This window comes from Scyliorhinus canicula, chromosome 19 (assembly GCF_902713615.1).
Source record: "Scyliorhinus canicula chromosome 19, sScyCan1.1, whole genome shotgun sequence".
Taxonomy (NCBI): domain Eukaryota; kingdom Metazoa; phylum Chordata; class Chondrichthyes; order Carcharhiniformes; family Scyliorhinidae; genus Scyliorhinus; species Scyliorhinus canicula.
In genome coordinates, this window is record NC_052164.1 from 41,976,628 (window position 1) to 42,002,435 (window position 25,808).

The 25,808-nt window shown below is 47.1% G+C and overlaps 1 protein-coding gene across 2 annotated transcripts in view; it reads right to left on the reverse strand.

The window, feature by feature from the left end:
• The window catches only part of LOC119954082 (myosin light chain kinase, smooth muscle-like), a 103,172-nt gene that overhangs the window by 50,743 nt on the left and 26,621 nt on the right, over positions 1-25,808 (reverse strand). The window contains exons 2-4 of one of the 2 annotated variants that reach the window (XM_038778935.1): positions 21,223-21,339; positions 19,406-19,558; positions 9,701-9,895 (exon numbers count right to left, since the gene is read on the reverse strand). In XM_038778935.1, coding sequence (XP_038634863.1) covers positions 9,701-9,895; positions 19,406-19,558; positions 21,223-21,339 — 465 coding nt within the window. The remainder of the gene's footprint in view (positions 1-9,700; positions 9,896-19,405; positions 19,559-21,222; positions 21,340-25,808) is intronic. The other variant, XM_038778936.1, reaches the window with a different exon arrangement.

Sequence of the window (25,808 nt, forward strand, 5' to 3'; positions counted from 1 at the left end):
CCTTCCTACTTTCCTCATATTCCACACAGGCTTCGAGCCCTGACAAATGCCTCCTTTTTCTTTTTGACGTGGCCTACAATATCTCTCGTTATCCAATATGCATGCTATGCCTTGGTGAGAACAAACTAACTGGCAAGCCTTTTAAATTGTAACATTCCAGAAGTAACCTGCTTAACATTGCAATGAATCCACTGACATGTTCATACCCAGTAAACACTACCAAGACTTCACACAATTGAGTGTTGTTAGTGTAGAAATGAAGGATGTCAATAACCTCGCTGTCAAGGTAACTTTTAGAAAGCCACCTTGAAATGAGAATTCTCAGGACCCTTTCCTTTCATTGGATGGTACATACTTCAGGTAAAGAAAAACTCACAGGTATACATGCATACAATAGGTGACTATGATTTTACAAGAATCCTACGAAAGATAAACTAAACATGCTGACAAGGGTGGATGTTAATGATCTCAGAGTGAAGTGCTTAATGCTTTACTAAGGATTGCTCATTGCTAGATTTTACCTCATTCCTGAGTTTGCCTCATTCATTTAGCATCAAAATGTTTCACATGCTTCAACAAAATAAAGAATTAAAAGTGAAGGGGTTTTCAACCATTTTGATCAACACAAATGACCAATTAAACTAAATCAGATAAACTGAGGGACTAATTAAAGGGACAGTCCCTTAAAGGGAAACTGCCTTAAGCAAAAAGCAAATCACAAATGTGACTTAAAATATCAAACCAAAATGTGATTAAAGGGGTCAATAAAGCACCCAGGCCCTGCGGTGCCCAATGGCACAGAATATCTTGATGGTGCCATTGTACAGTGAATGCTCCCTCTCCAGGAACACTCAGCCACAAATGTAGCCAGAGAAGGCCTATTGCACCCAATATTCACAGGAAATCTCCCATCCAAGTACTAACTGGGCCTGAGTTTGCTTAGGTTCTGAGATCAGACAAGAAAGGACACTTTCAGACTAGTATGCCCGCAGGCCAAAGGGGTTGTCAAAGGTACATAGAACATAGAACAGTACAGCACAGAACAGGCCCTTCGGCCCTCAATGTTGTGCCGAGCCATGATCACCCTACTCAAACCCACATATCCACCCTATACCCGTAACCCAACAACCCCCCCTAACCTTACTTTTATTAGGACACTACGGGCAATTTAGCATGTCCAATCCACCTAACCCGCACATCTTTGGACTGTGGGAGGAAACCGGAGCACCCGGAGGAAACCCACGCACACAGGGGGAGGACATGCAGACTCCACACAGACAGTGACCCAGCCGGGAATCGACCCTGGAGCTGTGAAGCATTTATGCTAACCACCATGCTACCCTGCTGCCCCCAGTACGGTTATCTACCGGCTATCACATCAGCACGTTCGCTCCTGTGTACCAACCAAATGATAAGGTAGAGAGTTTAACAAAGGTGAATAGCAAGTCCTTCAATAAAATTGGCAAATAGTCATGAAAAAGAGTTTCCTGGTGGCTCAATGATTTTGCTTGAGAAGGGGTGGGCCCAAGGCCTGCTCCTCAATCAGTTTTCTAATTGATAGTTAGATGGCTGCAGATTCACTCATTGGTTTATGCCAAGTGTTTACCCACCCTCTAATCTTTTCCTGGGAAAAAGAACTTGCATGCCTTTAACTTGCTTCATGACCTCAATGTCCCAAAGTGTATTATATCTAATGAAGTAGTTCTGAAATACAGGGCCTGATCGAACGGCCTTGTTCCGCCAACTCGGGACGTGGCGAGGCCATTAAATCCCACAAGAGGCCGCCTGCGACATTTGCAACACTCGCAAATCGGAGCATGCCAAGGTGTCAGGATGGCATCCAGGATGGCACCTTGGCACTGCTGCCTTGGTACTGCCAAGGTGCCTGGGTAGCCGCTCGCAGGGGCACTGTCAGGGTGCCTGCGTGCCAAAGTGGCACTGCCAAGGGCTGGGGTCTGATGGGGCCACGCCCATGAAAGGGGGCGTGAGGGGCAGATGAAGTGTTGGGGAGTGAAGGGTGGGTATGAGTGTGCCTCATAAAGGTTGGGGGGATGGGTGTCCTGAAAAGGGGGCCCCTCAGTGACCCCATTGCAGGGTCTCCTCACCTGGGGAGGGGGGACATGGTAATGCTCATGTGTGCAGTGGGGGTGGTGACATTGTCCTTGGGTGGAGGTGTGGGGGACCCTCAAGCTTATTTAGAGATGGGGGCATGCTTAAAAGTGGCAGCCCGATCTCAGCGGTGCCAGTCTCACTGGTGACTTCAGCTCCCCAGCGATGAAAAGATTTCTAAGGGCGCAATTTAACCAACGCTTTGCTCCTGGCATGGATCTGGGCACGCCTGTTAAATAGCGGGAAAGACCAAAACATTTTGTGCCAGGCGTGAATCAGTTTGCCATCAAACCGGCCCATTCCCAATGGCGAATTCCGGATCTCGCCCAAATAGGGCAAGCATAATCATTAATCGCAATCTGCATCAATTTCCATCTTTAATGTGGGCTAGACGAGGGAGAAATTCTCCAAGGCCACAAAAAAAGACCATGCGTGCGATCTAATGGCCCCGTCGTGCCCGACTCAGGGCACGCATGGCCGGTAAATTTAGCAACAGGCCTCTCGCAAGATTTATCTGGCTTGCCATGCCTCGTGAGATCTAATAGGATCTCCCGAGACATTGCGATCTGAATTCTGCCCACAATAGGTGGGGCCTAAATTTGCATATTTAAATGTGCAGTTCGGCACACTTATATTCCTCTGCCAGAGCTAACCAGCCCCCTGCATCTAATGGCTTCGCCAAGGAGACCCCAGCCGGGCGCCGTGTAGCATTGGCCTCCACAAATGGGGACCAGGTGAACAGCACCCAGATGATCGGAGGCCCCCAGGTGGTCGGCTTCTGGGAAGGGTGGCACCATGGCACTGCTGATGCCACACAGGCACCTTGGCACTGCCAGCCTGGGACCCTGCTAGGTGACCTTGCCAGCGATGCGAACAGATATTAAAAAAATATGCACAAGCAACTGGGCAAAAGTTTGGAGGACACTGAGTACGAAGACCCTTCAGAAGGTTCTAACATAGAGGTCCACTCAAGGGCATTTGCATTAGCTCCTCCAAAGCTCAGCAAGAATTATCTCTGCCTTGGGAAACTCAGTAGCTCAAGCTCAAGGGAGTGAGGACTGCTTTGAGGTAAAGATAAGTGTACTCATCGCACAGCTCCAGGTCCAGGAGGAATAGAAGCATTGTCTTCTGGCTAGTCCCAGAAGCATACCTTCTTTTCTGTGATTGGGCCACACCCTCAAACCAAAGACTCCCACCTCCTGTATCTGAGTTTAACGTTCCCCTCACCAGCCAAGATCGAGACTCCTCAGCCACACTTCCACAAACACAACAGAAAGTTCTTTGCTTGCTCCTGTGGCCTCCTCCAGAGTGTTCCCCGCCCAACAGGGAGCCAAGCTTGTCAGTCACACTGGCTTCTGGACGGGGAATCTGCAGAAATAGAGAGAGGCACACTGTGGAGTTTTAGTCCCAGCTTTCTGTTGTCCCAACCAAAAACCTTCACTTGCACATCCTGCCCCGGACAATATCTGGGCCTTAGATCTAAGACAGGCTTACACAGAGCCTTGCCCTTTTCTTTAACAGTCTTACAACATCCTTAATAAACTGTGCAGCTACCTGGAACTTCCTGCACAGGCTGAGCACTAGTCACTTCCTTTGTTACTGTGCATATGGACCATGCAAAAAGGTTTATATGTCCCATTCTTTAAATGAATAGGTAACTAACAACTAAAATAAAGTCAGAGGGAATGTTGCTCACTTGCTTATGATTTTATTTGGAACAAGGAACCAGAGGAAATCTGCACCCTGTGTTTCATGTCAAAAACATTCCCCATCAACAAACAAAGCAATGTTCTGGAAATAGATATCACTGGGGCATTAGCCTAGACAGTGTTTGGTAAAGCAGAATATTGGACGTGATTTAACGTGCAAAAATGTCCCAGTTTGGGCGTGTATAGCAGGGTCTTTCTCAGCACTCGGGACTCTTGTTTTTTTCTGACGTTGGTGAGGAACGCCCGACCAAGGTTACACTTGCCTCATTTGAGCTCGTCAGTGCAGAAAGAGATCAGGGCACCATTTTAAAATGCCGAACCTATCTCTCAACCCCCTCAGACACACCCCCCCACTGCCTCTCCTGACCCCCCCACCCCCCACCCCACTGCCCCAATTTACCTCTTTGGAATTCCATCTCGGCCTCTTCACCTAGTCTAAGATGCTCCTTAAAATCTTTCTCTTTGACCAAAGGCTTTGATCACCTGCTTTAAGATCACTTCACGTGGCTCAGTATCACATTTTCTTCCTGATAAGCAAAGTAAAGTCGGCATAATTTTGGATGACCATAGGCTGCTTTCATTTGAGGGGGGGAGAGCTGACTGGTAGTGATTGAACCTGGGGATCACCACAACTCAGGGGAGGGGCAAAGTGGAGCAGGTGGGCCTTCATGAATAACCTCAGCCGATACAGAAATTGAGCCCCTGCTGTTGGCCTTGCTCACAAACTAGCTGAACAGCCAACTGAGCTAAACCAGCCCCCAATGGCACTTTGGTCTTAGGCCATTGCCTCAGCCAAAGGGATGGCACAAGAAGATGTACCAGTGCATCCCAGCAATATATTTCCCTCCTGGTGCAGAGGGTGGACTCTTCTGCTGAGCATTCCATCACACTCCCTCCCTACCCTTTTCCTTCCTATGGACATATCCCCAGCCAGCAATACACTCAGTAGCCTGGAGAATGGGACAAGAACCAAATCAAGGCTGATGAACCAAGAGCAAGGCACCAGGTATTCCCAACATGTTGCGCCACCTCCGCATGGGATGTCCCAAGCGGACCACAACTTACTTGCTCTCTCCATACAAGCACAAAGTTCCTCCTACACAGCCAGATAATCAGTTACTATGCTAGGTTTTCTATTCAGATAAAATTCAGCTTCTTGTAGGTAACTTTTCAACTTGAAGTCACTTTGTATTATGACAATTCTAACAGCATTATTGCTGAACATGTCAGAACAAATGCCGCACTATAGAGAAAAACTACGCTGATGGAAGTCTTGTGTGTGAGTCTCTTGTCAGTCACAGTGGCTGAAAGCCAAAGATAATTAGGCTCAGAAATTGATCTGAGGTAATAGAATTTTATGAGGAATTTCTCTTATTTGAACAGGTTGGATTTGTCGCCGTGGTCGAAATAGATTTCAGATCAATCTAAAAACAAAAGATTAAGGAAGGGCAGCAGACCTATGAAGTGCTTTGGACAAACAGGTTAGTCTGACGAAGATTATTTAACTGGAGATTAGAGGGTAGCTAGATTGGAGGGTAACAGATTAGAGAGTAGCAAATATAACCTCACTATTCAAAAAGGGAGGTAGAGAGAAAACAGGGAACAAGAGACCAGTGAGCCTTATGTCGGTAGTAGGGAAGTTGCTAGAGTCCGTTATCAAGGATTTCACAGCACAGCATTTGGAAAGCAGTGGTATAATCAGACAAAGTCAGTGTGGATTTATGAAAGGGAAATCATGCTTGACAAGTCTACTAGAATTCTTTGAAGATGTAACTAATAGAGTTGACCAGGGGGAGCGGGTGGATTTTTAGACCTTCAGAAGGTTTTCAATAAGATCTCACATAGCAGATTACAAAGTGCATGGGATTATGGGTAGTGTCTTGAGATGGATAGAAAGCTGGTTAGCCCACAGGAAGCAAAAAGTTGGAATAAATGGGTCTTTTTCCGATTGGCAGGCAGTGACTAGTGGAGTACCCTAGGGATCTATGCTGTGACCCCAATTTATCAAATTATATATTAATGATTTGGATGAGGGAACTAAATGTATTATCTCCAAATTTGCAGATGATACAAAGTTAGGTGGTAGTGCGAACTGTGAGGAGGATGCAGAGATGCTTCAGCGGGATTTGGACAGGCTGAGTGAGTGGGCATATGCATGGCAAAATGCAGTACGACGTGGATAAGTGCGAGGTTATCTGCTTAGGTAGCAAAAATCGGAAGGCAGATTATTATTTGAATGGGTGTTAATTGAGAGAGGTGGATAATCAGCAAGACCTTGTTGTCCTTGTGCATTAGTCACTGAAAGTAAGCAACTGTAACAGCTTGTAAATTAGTTTAAAACTCTGTAAGATGTATTTTTAGGTACAATAAAGATATTTGGTTGTCATAATTATTACAATGGTTGAGGTAAGCCAAGGGGAAACCTTTTCACCCAGAGTCATTGGGCGTGTGGGTGTGTTATGCCCAAAAGGCAGCATGATGCAATGTGGCCAGTAGATGCTGGGTGATCCCTCTTCCAAGATCTACCTGACTCACCGTGCCTCGCGAGATCTCATGAGACATCGCGATGTGAATCCGCCCATTATGGGCAGGATCAATTTTTAGCAAATGTGCATATTAGAGCAAGACAGCTAGTCTCACTTTAATATGCACTCCTACGATCTAACCAAGGGAACTAACCCTTCGCACTTGTGGAGTCTCCATGGGGATTGGAGGCCTCAGGTGCTTGCCTTTTGGGCAGGGTGGCACCATGGCACAGGTGCCACCCAAGCACCTGAGTGGCAGCCTGGCACTGTCAAGTTTCCCAGGTGGCTCAGCCAGCTGGCAGGGGCACTGCCAGGGTGACAGGCTGGCTGTGCCAAAGTGCCAAGCTGGCATTTTCCTGCAATGGGATGCGGCCCAGGGATGCTCTGTGTGGGTGCAGTGGGGCCTGAGGGTCCCGTTATAGTAGGAGCTTAAATGGCGTCCCGATCTCCTCCTGCACTGAGGAGTTCCAGCAAACAGAGGTCCCCAGTGCAGAAAACAGGACTAAGTGCGGCCTTGTCGGGATTTCCCCACATCTACCCGAATGGGAACAGAGTCCCGTTCAATAGCGTGGGGTTTCTCGGTGCTCTGAGCACCAGCAAACACCCGGCTAAATACTTTTGTTATGGGAATCGGTTCCCATTCAGGTAGCTCATGCCCTTTGCCTGAAAAAGGTGAGAGGCAGAAATCCTCGTGCTATTCCAAAAAACCTTGAATACGCACATGAGGAACTGTAAACTACAAGGGCCACGGAGTAATTGGAAAGTGGAATTAGGCTGCATAGCTCTTCTCTCGCCAACACAAACCTAATGGGCCAAATGGTCTCTTCTGTGCTGTACATTTCCAGTGACTTGACCTATGGACCAGCTTCATTAGGAAATGGGATCCATTTCATCTATCATTTGCTCGGTGCATTATGTACTTGGAGCAGTGAACCATTTAAACATCATACAGGATTTTGATCAGAGAGAACATCAATGTATGTTGCTAATTTCTCACTGGACACCAACTTGCATGCCATCCAAGGAGATGATAATTGGCAGTGCATTGCAATTATCAATGCGCTATGGTTCACCACTAACCTGCACCAGTGAAGAACGGTAAGTCAGATGAGGCACGAGTGGTATTGATGGCGTTTTTGCAACCATAACCCAACAAAACACATCAACATCTACAGGGCGAGCGCAGCTTAAAATTGGAGAATCAGTAATTCGATGAGGAAGAATGAGAAGACTGACTTGCTGGTTTGAACGGTAAACGGTACGAGCACTGAGTAGAATAGATGTCGTCTGACACGATTATTAGTACAGTAGCAATTATTGTTAAATTAAATTACACTCATTTCATACAAGTTTATTAAAAAACATTTTTATTCTCCTTTTTCACATTTTCAAAATTTACACCCCACCAACAAACAGTAAGCGGTAACAAATACAATGTCAATCCCCTTATTAACAACAACGATCCCATCCTCCCACCAACCTGGCCATGATCAATTGCCCTTAGTGATCAAAAAAGGTTAGATGGGGTTATTGGGTTACGGGGATAGGGTGGAAGTAAGGACTTAGGTAGGTTGGTGCCTACTCGATGGGCCGAATGGCCTCCTTCTGCACTGTATGTTCTATGTTTTATAAGCATCGAATAAAAAAGAAACCGCCCAAGAAAAAAACAAGAAAAAGGAATCAGGAATCGCCTATGGTCACCATTAACACATATAGTCCACCCTCCCCAGCCCCCACCCCATAATATTCAAAGCCATCCAATCCCTGATAGTGTACTGTAAATGGCACCCATGAATTGTAGACCCCCTACCCCTCACTCACACACACACACACACACACACACACAGATTCCTCCCCTCCATTTCCTCTTGTAAACCCCTCCCCCCAGCATCGGTTCCTTCCCCCAAATTTTCACCCCGGCTAGACGCATCAAAACCTGTTCAACCGGGCTCTAATGGCCGCAGTACCTCCACCCACCTCACTCCCGTTCACTGGCCATCTTAAACTAGCCAGCGTAGAGGCCCCCGCCCGGATCTCCTTCCCCCTTGCCCGGTCCCAGGAAAACTAAGAAATCCCCTTTAACACACAACCCCAGCATACACACCCAATCCCCAAAGAACCATCATTGCAAATGAAAGTCCCAACTCTTCCCTTGTCCAAATGTACAGTGTCGACTCATTTAGTACATACATCAACACACAGTGAAAAAATAAAGTTACATGATGCTATATCAGTACAAGACCAACTCTCTGTCCCATTTCTCAATTCTGTCACAGTCCTTCCGCATTCGCAAACCCCTCCACCGCTTCTGCCGTCCCAAAATAAAAGTCCTTGGATTTGTAGGTCACCCTCAACTTAGCTGGATATACTGTGCCGCACTGCACCTTGCTGTTGTACAGTGTCTTCTTCACGCGGCCGAAAGCCGCCTGCCTCCTCGCCAAGTCCACTGTAAAGTCCTGGTATATGCGTATGCCAGCTCCAGCCCACTGCACTACCCATTTCTGCTTTGCCCAGCACAGGGCCTTCTCCTTCATGCTGTACCTATGGAAACAAACAGTCACTACTCTTGGCGGCTCACTCGCCTTTGGTATAGGCCTCCATGACCTATGAACCCAATCCAGTTTGTATTGAGAGGGATCCTCCCCCTCCCCCAATAGCTCCGCTAACATCGTGGCAAAATACTCCGTCGGCCTCAGGCCTTCCACCCCTTTGGGCAGACCCACGATCCTCAGATTCTGCCGCCTGGATCTGTTTTCCAAGTCTTCCATTTTGGCTCGCAGACCCTTGTTGGTCTCTATCACCCTCCACAGCTCCTTCCCCATCGAGGTGAGTTGATTACTGTGCTGCGATAATGCTTCTTCCATTTCCTTCAGTGTCTCACCTTGCTCCCGCACCTCCGCCATTGTGCTTGATACCGCCGCCCTCACCAGGGCAATCGTCTCCTCCACCAGCACTTTCAATACCGCCCCCATCTCCTTCTTTATCGCTTCCATGTGCTTTGTGAACTGTTTTTCAAGTTCCACGGCCATCACCTTGGTCATTCCTTCTGCTGTGAGCAATGCAGCCTCCCCTGGCGCCCCAGCCTCCACTTTCCTTACATTTCCCACGCCGACCTTTCCACTCACCGGCGGACTTTCATTAGCCCTCTTTTTCATGGCTGTTTTTTTCAAAAACTTGGACATTTCTCCCCACTGTGTCATCCTACAACTTTTTCAGTATCTGTTGCCCCTGGGACCGGGCATTAAAACCCCGATAAATCTATTCCCGAGCGGGAGCCCTCCAACATGCGGCTGCCTCCTGCCTGTCGTCACTGGAAGCCCCCATTTTATACAAATTCATACAAATTTTTCATATTACCTTTAGGAAGGCTCATGTTCATCGTTTCCCGTGTCTCTTCTTGGAGAGTCGAAAGATTGGTTGAAAATTGGATCTTGGACCCGGTGCCATGATGTTTACTTTCAAGTACTGAGTCACTCTCACCAATTCTGCCGTCACAGTTAGTGTTTCTCACTTGCGTGGGCAAAAGTTTTAGCCGCTGAAGCGTTTCAAAGTCTATTAAGCAGAGGACACGTCTTAGCATTTATTCCAAATGACAATAGGAAACAGAATGACTGAAGCAGACTCTCCATTTCTAAAGAGCACTGTACCATCCTTTTACTAATTGGTCCAATTACTGGTGTTATTGATTGTCTTTTGGCTTACCTTGTGAATTACTGAACCAGTTGTTCATGTGAGGACGCCACATGCCAAGGAGATTAAAAGATTAGTGCCTTTGATTTGCTCTGTATGAGCAGAAATGCTGTTTAAAGCAGAGACCAGAGCAGGTCTGTACTTGACCAGAACCAGCACAAACATGAAGGAATTTCGCAGAAGTGGCTAAGAACGGGGAAGGGGGAATAACTAAGAAATCAACATGTAACATTCTGAAAATTAGTTGGTATAACCTGCACGAGACTTACGGGGTGGGACAAATTAGTCTCCCAGTGAGTCTTGTTGAGTACAAGCTTCCCCATTGAGGTGCGGGGGGCCCCTTCAGCAGAGCTATGGGCATCATGTTTAAAAGCTTGGCCTGAGTGGGAACTGAGGAGTGAAGTCCCGACTGGGACCTGTGCACATGGTGTAAATAGTTACTTAGGTAATAAATAACCAGTTTTTTCACGCCTCTTGTGTGGACTCCTCGGTGGTCACAATGATACTACTAAAGGAAATAACTCGATACACCGTCAATTCACAGGTGGCCAACAATAAAAAAGTTCGAACTGCACCTCTCGGATGCAGATTGTAGGATTTCACAATCTTACCATGATTGCCTTGCTATCAAGTGTTCAACAGGTTTTCTCTGATCCTCCGCCCTCATCATTATCATATTAGCCCTACGACAGTTCCAGTCATAGGAATTTTGCTGGATGGTGCTTAGCTGTTTGTAGTTATTTTTCAAAGGAGACCTCGAGGAGCAGGGGGAGAGGAGCGGGGGTGTTGGTGATGCGGGATGGTAAGGGGGGGGGGGGGGGGGGGGTGATAGGATAACTCGCTTGGGACTGTTTCCATGTCGTAAAGGGTCAGTAACCTAAATGGATCTATTGGAGCACGAGTTGCAGGGAGATAACATAGACTTGGTGAATACGTTCCGGGCTCAAGGAAAGAAAAACCTTTCAAAGAACTTCACAGAGGCAAGACTAATTTGGAAAATGAGACTATAGAGGGGAGGAGAGGGGTTGTCTAAATGTTGGTCTTGGGAAAGGTCTTAAAGGGAGACAGAGAAGACAGTGCTCAGAGGAAACTTCAAAGATTAGCATCATCATGGTTGAAGGCATGGCCGCTAATGGTGGCATGGGTTTGGGGGGAGATGGCAGGGGAGAAAGGACAAGAAGCCAGAGTCGGAGCATTGGAATATATGAGAGTTTTTCAGCATTGGAAGCATGATAGAAGGAACCAAGACCATGGAGGGATCCAAACACAATAAGAATTGTTCATTTAAGGTATTATGGGACCAGAAGCCACTGTCAGTCTCGGTGGGTAGGTGTGATGAGTGGTCATGAACACATGCAAAATTAAGGATGAGCATAGGTTGAGGCTATAGAGGATGAGAGGCTAGCCAAGTATACGTTTTGAGTCTGGAGGTGACAAAGGTGCAAATATAGGTTTCAACAAGAAACGGGCTAAGGAAAGGACAGAAGAGCAATGTTCGAGAAGTGGAAGTCGGCTGTGTTTGTGAAGGCAAAGCTATGGGGTCAACCAGAACACCAAAGGTGCAAGGAGCATGGTTAAGGATCTTCAAAAGGGGATTATAACAATTTCTTAGAAAATAGGAAAATTAAGGTATATGGGGGATTGAGAAACTTGGGATTAAACTCATTGACTCATAAGAAAGGGAAAAAAACAGACTGGCATAGATTTCATGGGCTAAATGGTGTATTTCCATACTATAATATTCTGAATTGAGCAAAAATTTAATTTCAGACTCAAAGAAACAAATCAATATTTGTGGTTAAAGCTCCTTTCAGGTCCGAGGCAGTGCAGAAAAGATTCACTAGAATGTTCCCAGAGATAAAGAACATCCTTTAGTTAGGTGGATTGGAGAAGCTGAGACTGTTCTCCTTGGATTAATCAAGGTTGAGAGGAGATTTGAAAGAGGTATCCAAAATTATGAGGGACCTGAACAGAGTAGATAGGAAACTAAAATATTCCCATTGGTGGAAGGATTTAAGGTAATCCACAGTAGTCATGGCGACATGGGGGAAAACATTTTTCAAGCAGCGAGTGGTTAGGATCTGGAGTGTACTGCCCGAGCATGTTGATGGAGGGAAGTTCAATCGAGGCATTCAAGAGGGAATTGGAATGTTATCTGAAAAGGAATAATTTTCAGGGCTACGGTGAAAAGGTGGGAGAGGAGGCACTCGGTAATTAGCTCCTACGGAGATACAGCGCAGACTCGATGGGCCAAATGGCCTCTTTCTGTGTTGCAACATTTCTATGATTCTGTCCCATCTATGGTCATCACCGCTATTTAACTGCTGATCAGAACAATATTTACGTTGTATCAATCACCACATACAGCAGCACTTTATTTTTGTTTTAAAATTTAATTTATTACAAACTTGTATCAAAGCAGGTTACAGCAAGTAAACACCCCAGGAAAATTACTTCCCAACAATCAACTATACAGTCTGTACTGATTCACCCCTCCCCCCCCCCCCCCCCCCCCCATCACCATAAGACATAGGAGCAGAATTAGGCCACTCGCCCCATCGAGTCTGCTCCGCCATTCAATCATGGCTGATATTTTCTCATCCCCATTCTTCTGCCTTCTCCCCATAACCCCTGATCCCCTTATTAATCAAGACGCTATCCAGCTCTGTCTTAAAGACACTCAGTGATTTGGCCTCCACAACCATCTGCGGCAAAGATTTCCACAGATTCACCACCCTCTGGCTGAAGAAATGCCTCCTTGTCTCTGTTTTAAAGGATCGTCTCTTTAGTCTGAGATGGTGTTCTCTGGTTCTAGGTTTTCCTACAAGTGGAAACATCCTCTCTACTTCCACTCTATCCAGACCTCGCAGTATCCTGTAAGTTTCAATAAGATGGCCCCTCATCCTTCCAAACTCCAATGAGTACAGACCCAGAGTCCTCAACCATTCCTCATACGACAAGTTCTTCATTCCAGAGATCATTCTTGTGAACCTCCTCTGGACTCTTTCCAAGGCCAGCACATCAGTTCTTGGATACAGGGCCCAAAACTGCTCACAATACTCCAAATGGGGGCTGATCAGAGCATTATACAGCCTCAGAAGTACATTCCTGGTCTTGTATTCTCGCCCTCTTGAAATGAATGCTAACATTGCATTTGCCTTTTTAACTGCCGACTGAACCTGCATGTTAACCTGAATGAAAATGAATGAAAATCGCTTATTGTCACAAGTAGGCTTCAAATGAAGTTACTGTGAAAATCCCCTAGTTCTGGCACCTGTTCAGGGAGGCTGGTACGGGAACCTGCCTTGGTCTGCTTTCAAAGCCAGCGATTTAGCCCTGTGCTAAACCAGCCCCTGAATAATCACTTATTGTCACAAGTAGGCTTCAATGAAGTTACCGTGAAAAGTCCCTAGTCGCCATATTCCGCGCCTGTTCAGGGAGACTGGAACGGGAATTGAACCTGTGCTGCTGGTCTTGGTCTGCATTACAAGCCAGCTGTCTTAGCCCACTGTGCTGAACCAGCCCAGTTAAGAGAATCGTGAACAAGGACTTCCAAGTCCCTTTGTGCTTCTGATTTCCTAAGCATTTCCCCATTTAGAGAATAGTCTATGCCAAAATGTCTCCTTCCAAAGTGCATAACCTCACATTGTATTTCATTTACCACTTCATTGCCCATTCTCCTAGCTTGTCCAAATCTTTCTGCAGCCCCCTTGCTTATCTCAATACTACCTGTCCCTCTACAGATCTTTGTATCATCTGCAAAATTAGCAACAGTGCCTTCAGTTCCTTCTTCCAGATTATTAATGTATATAGTGAAAGGTTGTGGTCCCAGCACAGACCGCTGAGGCACACCACTAGTCACCGGCTGCCATCCTGAAAAAGATCTCTTTATCCCTACTCTATGCCTTCTGCCAGTCAACCAATCCTCTATCCATGCCAGGAGTATCCATGCCAGGATCCTACCCTTAACACAATGGGCTCTTAACTTATTTAACAGTTTCCTATGCGGCACCTTGTCAAAGGCCTTCTGGAAATCTGAATAAATCAAGTCCACTGGTTCTCTTTTGTCTAACTTCCTTGTTACCTCCTCAAAGAACTCTAACAGATCTGTCAGACATGACCTCCCTTTGACAAAGCCGTGCTGATTCAGTCCTATTTTACCATGCACTTCCAAGTACTCCGTGATCTCATTTTTAATAACAGACTCTAAAATCTTATCAATGACCGAAGTCAGGCTAACTGGCCTATAATTTCCCGTTTTCTGCCTCCATCCCTTCTTAAACAGTGGTGTTACATTAGCCACTTTCCAGTCCTCTGGGGCCCTTCTGCCTCCTGTGATTCCTGAAAGATCACCACCAATGCCTCCACAATTTCCTTAGCTTTCTCTTTTAGGACTATGCGGTGTAGTCCATCCGGTCCAGGTGACATATCCATCTTCAGACCATTTAGTTTCCCCAGAACCTTCTACTTAGTGATGGCTACTGCACTTAACTCTGCCCCCTGATTCTCCTGGAGCTCTGTCATCCCACTGGTGTCTTCCACCGTGAAGACTGATGCAAAGTAACTGCTCAGCTCGTCTGCCATTTCTTTGTTTTCTATGATTACTTCTCCAGCCACGTTTTCCAGCGGTCCAATATCTATTTGTGCCTCTCTTATAAACTCTTCCTATCTTCTTTTATATTACTAGCTTACTTGCACTCATATTTCATCTTATCTCCCCTTATTGCTTTTTTAGTTGTCCTCTGCTCGCTTTTAAATGATTCCCAATCCTCTGTCTTCCCACTAATCCTTGCCACTTTGTATGCTTTTTCTTTTGCTTCAATGCTGTCCTTGACTTCCCTCGTCAACCATGGATGCCCTGTCCTGCCCTGAACATGTCTCATCCTCCTTGGGATGAATTTCTGCTGTGCCTCCCGAATAACTGACCAAAACCCCCTGCCATTGCTGTTCCATTGTCTTCCCTGCTAGTCTCCTTTTTCATCAACTCTGGCCAGCTCCTCCCTCATGTCTTTGTAGTTTCCCTCATTTAATTGTAATACCGTCATATCTGACTCCAGCTTCTCCCTCTCAAACTGCAGGGTAAATTTTATCATATTGTGGTCACTGCTCCCTAGGGGTTCCTTCCACTCAATATCCCTAATCAAGTCTGCCTCATTACACATCACCGAATCCAGAATTGCCTGTTCCCTAGTGGGCTCTACCACAAGCTGCTGCAAAAAACCATCTCGCAAACATTCCACAAATTCCTTTTCTTGGGATCCACTACCAACCTGATTTTCCCAGTCCACATACATATTGAAGTCGCCCATGGTTATTGGTGTTATTGCCTTTTTTACATGCTTTCTCTCTCCAGGGGCGGAATTCTCGAGCCCCCCGCAGGGTCGAGGAATCGCCCGGGGCATTCGTAAATCCCACCCCCGCCATGGCCGGAATTCTTTGCCACCCGGGAATCGGCGGGGGCGGTAATCACGCCCCGCCAGTCGGCGGGCCCCCCGCAGCGGTTCTCCGGCCCGAAGTCCTACCGCTGTCAGGCCTCTCCCACCGACTTGGTTTAAACCACCTCTGGTGCCGGCGCGAGCAGGCGGCGCGAGCGGACCCCGGGGTCCTGGGGGAGGCGTGAGGCGATCGGACCCCGGGGGGTGCCGCCACGATGGCCTGGCCCGCGATCAGTGCCCACCGATCGGCGGGCGGGCCTGTGCCGTGGGGGCACTCTTTTTCTTCCGCCGGTGCCATGGCCTCCACCATGGCAGAGGTGGAAGAGACCCCCTCTACCGCGCATGCGCCGGTGGTGACGTCAGCGGCCGCTGACGCTCTGGCGCATGCGCGGACTCACGTCGACCGGCGAAGGCCTTTTGGCCAGCCCCGAGGAGCGGGAGCCACTCCGGCGTGGGCCTAGCCCCTAAAGGTGCAGAGAATTCCGCACCTTTGGGGAGGCCCGCGCCGGAGTGGTTGGCGCCACTCCGCTACGCCAGGACCCCCAGCCCCGCCGGATAGGGGAGAATACCACCCCTTATTTATTTTCTGCCCCACATCCTGACTACTGCTAGGGGGCCTGTACATAACTCCCATCAGGGTCTTTTTAATTTTGCAATTCCTCAACTCTACCGCAGAGATTCTTTACCTTCTGATTCTATATCTCTCCTTGCTATCGATTTAACTTAATTCCTTACTTACAATGCAACCCCGTCTCCTTTGCCAATCTGCCTGTCCTTTCGATAGGACACATGAAAAAATGAAAATCACTTATTGTCACGAGTAGGCTTCAATGAAGTTTAGATCCCAGGCCTGATCCCCTTGCAGCCACATTTCTGATGCCCACAGCATCGTACCGGCCAATTTCAATATACACAAGCTCATTTACCTTGTTCCGTATACTGCGCGCATTAAGGTACAATACCCTCAGTCCTGCATTGACTTCCGTTCTCACACTTGTCACCTGTTTTACACTGCCCGAGGGTGATGTTCTATTATTTTTGTTCTCTATTTCCCCTTCAGTTATGACAGCTTTTAAGTTAACGCTCTGATTCCACCCCCCTGCCATACTAGTTTAAATCCTCCCGAGTGACACTAGCAAACCTCCCAGCCAGTATATTGGTGCCCCTCCAGTTTAGATGCAACCCGTCCTTCTTGTATAGGTCCCATCTGCCCCAGAAGAGATCCCAATGGTCCAAAAATCTGAAACCCTCCCTCCTACACCACTGGTTTAGCCACATGTTTAGCTGCATATTTCTAGCCTCACTGGTACATGCCACAGGGAGCAATTGAGAGATTACAACCCTAGAGGACCTGCTTCTCGGCTTACTACCCAACTCCCTGAACTCCTTCTGCAGGACCTCATCAGTCTTCCTGCCTATGTCGTTAGTACCTATGTGTACTACAACTTCTGGTTGTCCACCCTCCCCCTTCAGGATATCCTGTGTTTGTTCAGAGACATCCTTGACCCTGGCACCAGGTTGGCAACATAACATCCTGGAGTCTCTTTCACTTCCACAGAAGCGCCTATCTGTGCCCCTTACTATAGAGTCCCCTAGAACTATCGCTCTCCTGCACTTTGCCCTCCCCTGCTGAGCAACACAGCCAGTTGTGGTGCCACTGTACTGACTGCTGTTGTTTTCCACTGATAGGCTATCCCCCCCTCCCCCCAACAGTATCCCAAAAGGTATACCTGGTAGAGAGGGGAACAGCCACAGAGGATTCCTGCACTGACTGCCTGCCCTTTCTAGCGGTCACCCATCTGTCTGCCTGCAACATGTGTGACCACATCTCTATAACTCCTATCTGTGATGCTTTCCACCACCTGCATGCTCCTAAGTGCATCCAGCTGCTGCTCCAACCGAACACACGGTCTGTGAGGAGCTGCCATTGGTTACACTTGCTGCAGAAGTAGTCAACCAGAACGCTGGAAGCTTCACAGATCTGCCGCATCTCACAGTTGGAGCACTGCACCCCGCTGAGTGACATTTAAGCACTAGTTAATCAGGTCACGGCTTTACTGTGATGTCACTTCAGTTTTTAACCCCCCCCCCCCCCCCCCCCCCAACACAATTTGAAAAGGTTTTAAAATCACTTACTATCCAGGATGCTCTCTGGATCTCTCCCTGCAGATTAACACTTACAGGCCAGAAGAAAGAAAGCAGAACAGTAGGGAAAAAGCACCTCCTCCCACTCTGCACCGAATTTTCCAGCTGTCTTACTCAGGATGTCTCAACTTCACCGTCCACAAGCTTACTGAGGGTGCGCACAATTTGTGTCTGCCTTTTATATAGATCTCAGCTAAACTAAGATGAGTCACACTACTTAGCTTCAAGCAGAAGAATGCAATTCAATACAATTCATATCTTTTTGCCACTAATCAGGCTTCAGGTGAATGAGATTACTGCCACACGGGATGGGGGCAGCTTCAGTCAATCAGACACTAAGCTAGACACTGAACTTTTAACTTAAAAACAGGACAATTAGATTTTCCACTTACTTTTCTTGATTACTCACTGCACCAAATTACCAAGTTTCAACCTCACTCTAGCTGTCTCAGTCACTCAGGATGTCTCGACTTCACCGTGCACAATCACCCACCCCCCTGCAACAAATAACTCCTCAAACATGGTCACAAACATCCCCCACCTTTTCTCAAACTCCCCTGCTGAGCTCCTCAACTCATACTTTATCTTCTCTAACCATAGGAAGTCATACAGGTCATCCAACCATGCTGCCATTCCAGCAAAATTCACCACCATGCAATCAGAGAGGCGAAGGCCACAACATCAGCATTCCTCCTCTCCCATGGGCTCCAACTTCTCTGAAACCCCAAATATCACCACCAAAGGGTCCAGGTCCATCTCCTCCTCCACTATCCTGGCTAAGACCTCGAACACTCCTACCCAGAATCTTCCCAATTTTTCACAACCCCAAAACATGTGCACATGATTCACTGGCCCCCACCCACACCTCTCACAATCATCTGCTACCTCCTGAAAGAACCCACTCATTTTCCCCAAAGTCATATGCACCCTGTGCACCACCTTAAACTGTATCAAGCTCATCCTTGAACAAGAGGAGGTCCCCAATTTTTCCATCGCTTTCCACATCAAGAAGCAGCAGTCGCTCCAGCAGGGTGTATCCTAGCAACCTAGAGAACCCTTCCAGATCTTTCATGCAAAGTCCCTAACCTGCAGATACCCGGACTCACTCCCCATCAGTAGCTCTACCCTCTCTCTTAGCTCCTCCAGACTGGCAAACACATCCTCCAAATACAAATCTTTCACCTTGACCAGCCCCACTTCCCTCCACCTCCTATATACACCATCCATCCCCCTGGCTGAAACGCATGATTCTTGCACAGCAGGGTTAGCACCAACATCCCTTCCATCCTAAAATGCCTCCTCAGCTGATTCCATATCTTCACTGTGGACTGCATCACTGGGCTCCCTGAATACCTACTCAGAGCCATTGGCAATGCTGCCATCACCATAAGCCCTCAAACTAGACGCCTCACAAGATTCGTCCTCCATCCTAACTTTAGTGAGGGCCACAAAGAATCCAGCACAAGGTTGTAGAATTAAAAAGAAATAACTTTATTTACAATTACATATATGCAGCCACACTCCCTTACTGCTCACTCCACTGGCTGCTAATGATATCTCCGCCCCCTCATTGGGGAAGCTCATACTCACTAAGGATTGTGGGATTGCCATTAGTCCCCAGCCAGTAGTAATGGGGCAGGTTATAACACTCACCCACTCCACACCTTCTCCAACCCACCACTGCCGCACCTTGTCCACATTCGTCACCCAATAATAATGAAGCAAGTTCGGCAACATCCAACCTCCCCTGCTGCCTCTGTAATACAGTAGCACTTTCATTGTCCTCACTCACCTCGGATTGTTACTGTAGCACTGCTTGACGCTCTCCCTGCAACATTTTCTGCGGCACATTCATATATTCCTGCATCTTCTGGCAAACAGTCCTCAACCACCCACTGTGCGACTCCATTATTGAAAGAAGCTCTCCCAAACTTTGCTGTTTTGCCTGAAACCAGATTGGAATTAGCACTGACATGAGTAAAATTAGACTGCATCAAATAATGCACAGGAAGAAGTCTTACAACACCAGGTTAAAGTCCAACAGGTTTGTTTCAAATCACTAGCTTTCGGAGCGTAGCTCCTTCCTCAGGTGAATGTCATTTACCTGACATTTAAATGTCATTTAACGGTCCTGCAATTACACCCAGCAGGATGGCAGCTGTGGGATTTCTCCCCCGTGAGAGGCCTGGGTTTATGGCTGCCATCCTTTAGGGGGCAAAGCACAGAAGGGCACTGGCACAGCCACCGCCTTTATAGGGGGGAATAGTGCAGCAGGATGCATGGGCAGTGATCCTGGGCCAGAAAGCAGGAGGAGAGGGTCTTCACTGAGTTCTCTGTCATGAGGAATAGAGAGAGCATGACAGAAATCTATAAAAGTACATCAAATGATTGACAAAGTAAATTAAAGTACAATGTTTCATGATGCATAATATCATGATCTATAATGCACAAACCTTTTTAATTCTATACTGAATGTTGCCACGCTACTTTGTTGCTGTTTTGTTTTTGTTGGCTTCAGCTGTGACATTAATTTTACGCATTAAAATGGGGTCAAACTGGAAAAAAACTTTGGAATTGTATGCAGCGATGAAGGTTATAGGGCCCATTGACATTTTCCTCATTTCGATGGGACGGGAGATCATGCTGATCGTTAACATCATGTTTAGTAGCCGAATTACTCATATGGCTACCATCAATAAATCTCTAAGTGTATGGGGGAGTTGTAACACTTCACCATTCAGCTGTTGCTTTTGTATATTCCCATTTTTTGGTTGTGAAGCAGGTATGATGCACGGTCATTTATGCACAGGGTTGCCTGAGCCCAATCTTCTCAAGTCGTGGGGCCCATTTTTTCCAATAATCCTTAAATATATAAAATTAGTGGCTTAACAACCCTTCCCCATGGGGAAATTAATCAGTCAGGAGCAGGGCAGGTATTGGGCCTACACCATTTAGGGTTCTTCAGGGGCCACCAAAAAAGACAAATTTATTTATTTTAAGAAATCTCATTTGCCTTACCTTTACTGAACTCTTCATTACAGCTTTGACCATCATTCAATCAATTGAAAGCATAATGAAAGAGGAAGTTTCTCAGGTTCAGGAGGGGCTGATTCAACTGCCCAAATGCACTTTGTTGGACAATATTATTTCTTGGGATGTGTGTGGAGTCAAATTTTTAAGTATGGCTGACAGACACCATGAACGATTAATATAGCTGACTTAAAGTCATATAATTTAAGTGTTCTCACAACAAAGGGTTCTAATATTCTAAAGTCAATGAAGGGAAAACAATCATATAACTATCATATTGAGGATATTCAACCTTGAAAGTGCAAATACTGGATTATTAATGGACAGCTGACTGCAGTCAGCCAGGTTAGCTAAGTCACACATTCAGACAGCATGCTACGAGGGTGAGAATTTTACTCAATTTAAACACGTTCACTTATAGATTTAAAACCCAGGTTTCTGCCCCTTACAGGCTAAGCCATTTTCTGATTCTTTTGCACGCTTGGACATCAGAACGTTTTTAGTGTGGCCATTTTCTTGATCAAAGCCTCCCAATAGCTCCATAACTTGAACACACATTTTGCCAGGATTTAACCTCACCATTTAGAAGCCAGGAGATGATGATTGGAGGTGTTCCAGTAATTTTGCCCTGTAATGTGATGCTGCTGCTTTCATCCGCTGTGACATCTGTCAGGGGCTGTGTGAATACAGGACACTCTGCAAACAGACAAGGTACAGAAGAGTCAATACAAATACTGGGCGCAATTCTCCGCACTCACGACGGTGCGGAGAATAGCGGGGGTCGTAAATTTTTACGGCCACGCTAGTCTGACGCCCTCCCGCTATTCTCCCCCCCCCCCCCCCACGCCCGACTCCCGACACGAATCGCTGCCGCCGTTTTTTTACGGCGAGCAGCGATTCTCAGCTGGCCAATGGGCCGAAGTCCAAGCCCTTTACGGCCGTTTTTACGAACGGCAAACACACCTGGTCTGGCCGGTCGTAAAAACGGCTGTAAAGTTCGGATTTTGGCAACCATGGCACCGATTGGCACGGCAGTACCACGGCCGTGCCAAGGGTGCCATGGGCCCGCGATCGGTGGGCACCGGTCGCGGGCAGCGGGTCCGATTCCCGCGCACTCTTTGTCCTTCCGCCGTCCCGCTGTATCAATTCGCGGGGCGGCTGAGGGGCATCCCGGCCTGCGCATGCGCGGGTTTCGCGCAAATGCGCGATGACGTCATCCGCGCATGCGCGGGTTGGAGTCTTCCAATCCGCGCATGCGCGGCTGACGTCATGTGACGCGTCAGCCGTCGCAAACTCTGGCAAGCGGGCTTAACAAAATTCGTTAAGCCCGCGATGCCGGAGTTCACGGCCGCGGCATGCTAGCCCCGACCGGGGACCAGAATCGGTTCCCGGTCGGGGAGGGGGGAGGCTGGCGTCAAACTCGCCCGTTTTTGACGCTAGCCTTACGATTTCTCCCTGTTTGGAGAATCGCGCCCACTATACTTCGATTCAACAAATTGTTCTGTGACTTTTGACTGGGTAGACAAACATAAATTAAGAACAATTTGCACTGAAGGCCACGAGAGAATGGATCAAATCCAAATTCATTGATTTCACACACTTACAACTAATAACCAAACAGGACTTCCATCCATAAGCAGAGTGCTTTAAACAGTTCCCTACTGCAGGTCAGCATGGTGGCGCAGTGGGTTAGCCCTGATGTCTCACGGCACCGAGGTCCCAGGTTCGATCCTGGCTCTGGGTCACTGTCCGTGTGGAGTTTGCACATTCTCCCCGTGTTTGCGTGGGTTTCACCCCTACAACCCAAAGATGTGCAGGCTAGGTGGATTGGCCACACCATATCGGCCCTTCATTGGAAAAAATGAAGTGGGTACTCTAAATTAAAACAAAACAGTTCCCTACTTCGAAGGAATATTTTCTAACCCACTGCTCCATCCTGCATCTCCATTGAAGGTATTTTGTCAACAATAATTGTTGTATGTTCAGTCGGACTCACAAAGAGGTTCTCAGTCTTGTATGGTCGAACATCAACTGTTTATTGATAACACAAAACAATGTATGTATTAGTAAATAAGTAAGGTTGCCATAGTCCCAGATGATGATAGGCTGCTTTCCCTTTGAGGGGGAGAGCTGACTGTTGGTGATTTAACCTGAGGATCACCACAACTCAGACGAGAGACAAGATTGAGAATGCAGGGCTTCATGAATTACCTCAGCCATTACACAAATTGAACTCACGCTGCTGGCCTTGCTCTGCATCACAAACCAGCTGTCCAGCCAACTGAGCAAACACATACACAGGGTATAGCCCAAGATATAGAACATAGACATAGAACAGTACAGCACAGTACAGGCCCTTCGGCCCACAATGTTGTGCTAACCATTTATCCTAATCTAAGATCAACCTAACCTACACCCTGTGGTGATATGCATCACTGTAAATACACAAGGGGTTAATGTAAATACACTAAGACTAAATAAACACTAGAGGGAGCAAACATTCAACCAATAGGACACGACCAATGGGCAATCAAGACACCCAGAGGTGACACTACCACAAGGGACAACCCATATAAAGGGACAGGGCACACATGCTCTTTCTCTTTTCCACAGGCGACACTCAGAGAGAAAGACAGGGGCAGATCGGAAGCATCACACCCACTGCATGGATTGGAGCAGACTGGTTAGTTAGACTGAATTACTATAGCAAGATTAGCAGGAGAGTCGAACTCTAGTAAGAGAATTGTTAACTGTACAATAAATGTGTTAAACCTATCTCCAAGTCTGAATCTTCCTTTGTCAGAGTATACATCAAGGAAGCAGCTTATGCTACATGAAGAAGCATAACACAACACACCTTTTCAATTTACTGCTGTCCATGTGCCTGTCCCTAATGTCCCTAATGACTCTTGACTCCACCACCTCTGCTGGCAGTGCATTCCACACACCCACCATTCTCTGTGTAAAGAACCTACCTCTGACATCTCCCCTATACCTTCCTCCAATCACCTTAAAAATATGTCCCCTCGTGACAGCCATTTCCACCCTGGGGAAAAGTCTCTGGCCATCCACTCTCATCACCTTGTACATCTCTACCAAGTCACCTCTCTTCCTTCTTCGCTCCAGTGAGAACGGACTCCATGCTTGCTTCTACACAGGTCTCTGTTCAATCCACAACTTGACCCTAATCTCAGGTCATATGTCACTTTACATCACATTGTTGGTGGTACAGTTTCCCAGTCCCAGTCCCTTGCTATGTCAGATACCCTTATATTACAATTGCTTTCTTTATGCTTCTTTTAACCATAAAAGACCCAGGGCACTTCAGGAATGTTATAGAACAAAAAGAAAAGTGACACAGAGTCACATAAAGAGATAGGACAGATGCTTAATGATGCAGGTTTTAACAAGTGTCTTAAACAAGGAAAGAGAGGTGGAGATAAGCTTCGGGCATCATTGGCAGAAAGTCATGATCACCAATGGCGCGGCAATTAAAATGTCATGGATGTTACACATAACATGCTGCAGCACTACAACAATCGGTAAGGGTCAGATTTCCAAGTTACAGCATAAAAGAGTCCAAATGACCATACCAGGGATATGGGGAATAAGGATCAACTCCAGACTGAACCACAGAATAAAAAAGGTGCATTTAGCGTCAGTCAGTTGGGTTGCCAACACAGGCTGGATGTATTCCTGGAGACAGGTGACACTCAATCACATGATACTGATCTGCAGTTTGAAAGTTTGGTTGCATTCATCACAGTTGGATCCAGTGTGAGTGAGAATCTTTACCACCCATGAGCCTATAAGAAAAGGTTTCTTAACAGAATGATTCCTAAACCATGTAGAAACAGATCTGATATCTAATGAGTGAGCATTTATTAAATGAAAACATGCCCTTATTGAGCACTGTGATCAATTTATTGCTTCACAATACAAGTCGAAAAATACTTGTTCCACACAGTAACACAGAATTTTCGAGATGCAGCAGTCACCAACGGAGTTCTGCCCGCCCCTGGCTGGGTGTACCATGACAGACCAGTCTGACACCGTACTGTGCAGGATCATCAGGGGTGGAGGGGAGTGGTGGAGGCAGGGGAGGAGTGGGGGTGGGGGGAAAGAGACAAGCCATTCCCCTCTTTACAGCAGGAGCGGTTGCACATTCTATGAAGTGCTCACTTACACACTGAAAACCATTGGTACATTTAAACAGCTTTCAAGTGGGCTTTGAGCAGCTGGGCAGATGAGCAATTGGGGGAGTGTCTAGGTGGGTGAGGTGGAGTGGGCTGGGAGTAGGATGGCAGGGGGTGAGGTGGTAGGTTGGTAACTGGATAAGGTGGCAGAGGTGGTGTTTGGGTGGCAGCTGGGTGAGGTTGGTACGGTGGGTCAGAGGTAGTCAGGTTGATTCAGGAGGCTTTGTCAGGCCAGGGGCTATCGGGGCGGCTTGGGAGAGTCGGTTGTACAGTGCATCAGGAGAGTTAGAGCAGGACTTTTCTGTTCAACATTTGCCAGGTAACTCTCCAGGGAAGCAAATCAGAACCATCCTAAGCCCCCGACTCTGGACAATTCCCACGGAGTCATGGTTGTAGGACATCTTCAGAGTCCAGAGTCAGTAACCAGACAGCACTCATTGACAATAAAGCCATGGGGCATAGAAATTCATAGAATTTCATGTGCAGAAGGAGGCCATTCAGCCCATCGAGTCTGCACCGACCCTAGGAAAGAGCACCCTACCCAAGCCCATACCTCCACCCAATTCCCGTAACCCAGTAACCCCACCCCACCTTTTGGACACTAAGGGGAATTTAGCATGGCCAATCCACCTAACCTGCACATCTTTGGACTGTGGGAGGAAACCAGAGCACCTGGAGGAAACCCCACGCAGACACAGGGAGAACGTGCAGACTCCGCACAGACAGTGACCTAAGCCGGGAATCGAACCTGAGACTCTGGAGCTGTGAAGCAACAGTGCTAACCACTATGCTACCATGCTGCCCACCAAGAGGAATAATTTGTCAGTTCCTATTGAAACTAGTCAAAATTTTGTGATTTGCATTAAATGTACGTACGTCACTCCATTCCCTTGAAAACTGCCGTGACGAAATCAATGGGCAAGTACCAGAATGCAGGAGAATGTTTCTCCCGAGTCACCAGCAGCAGCT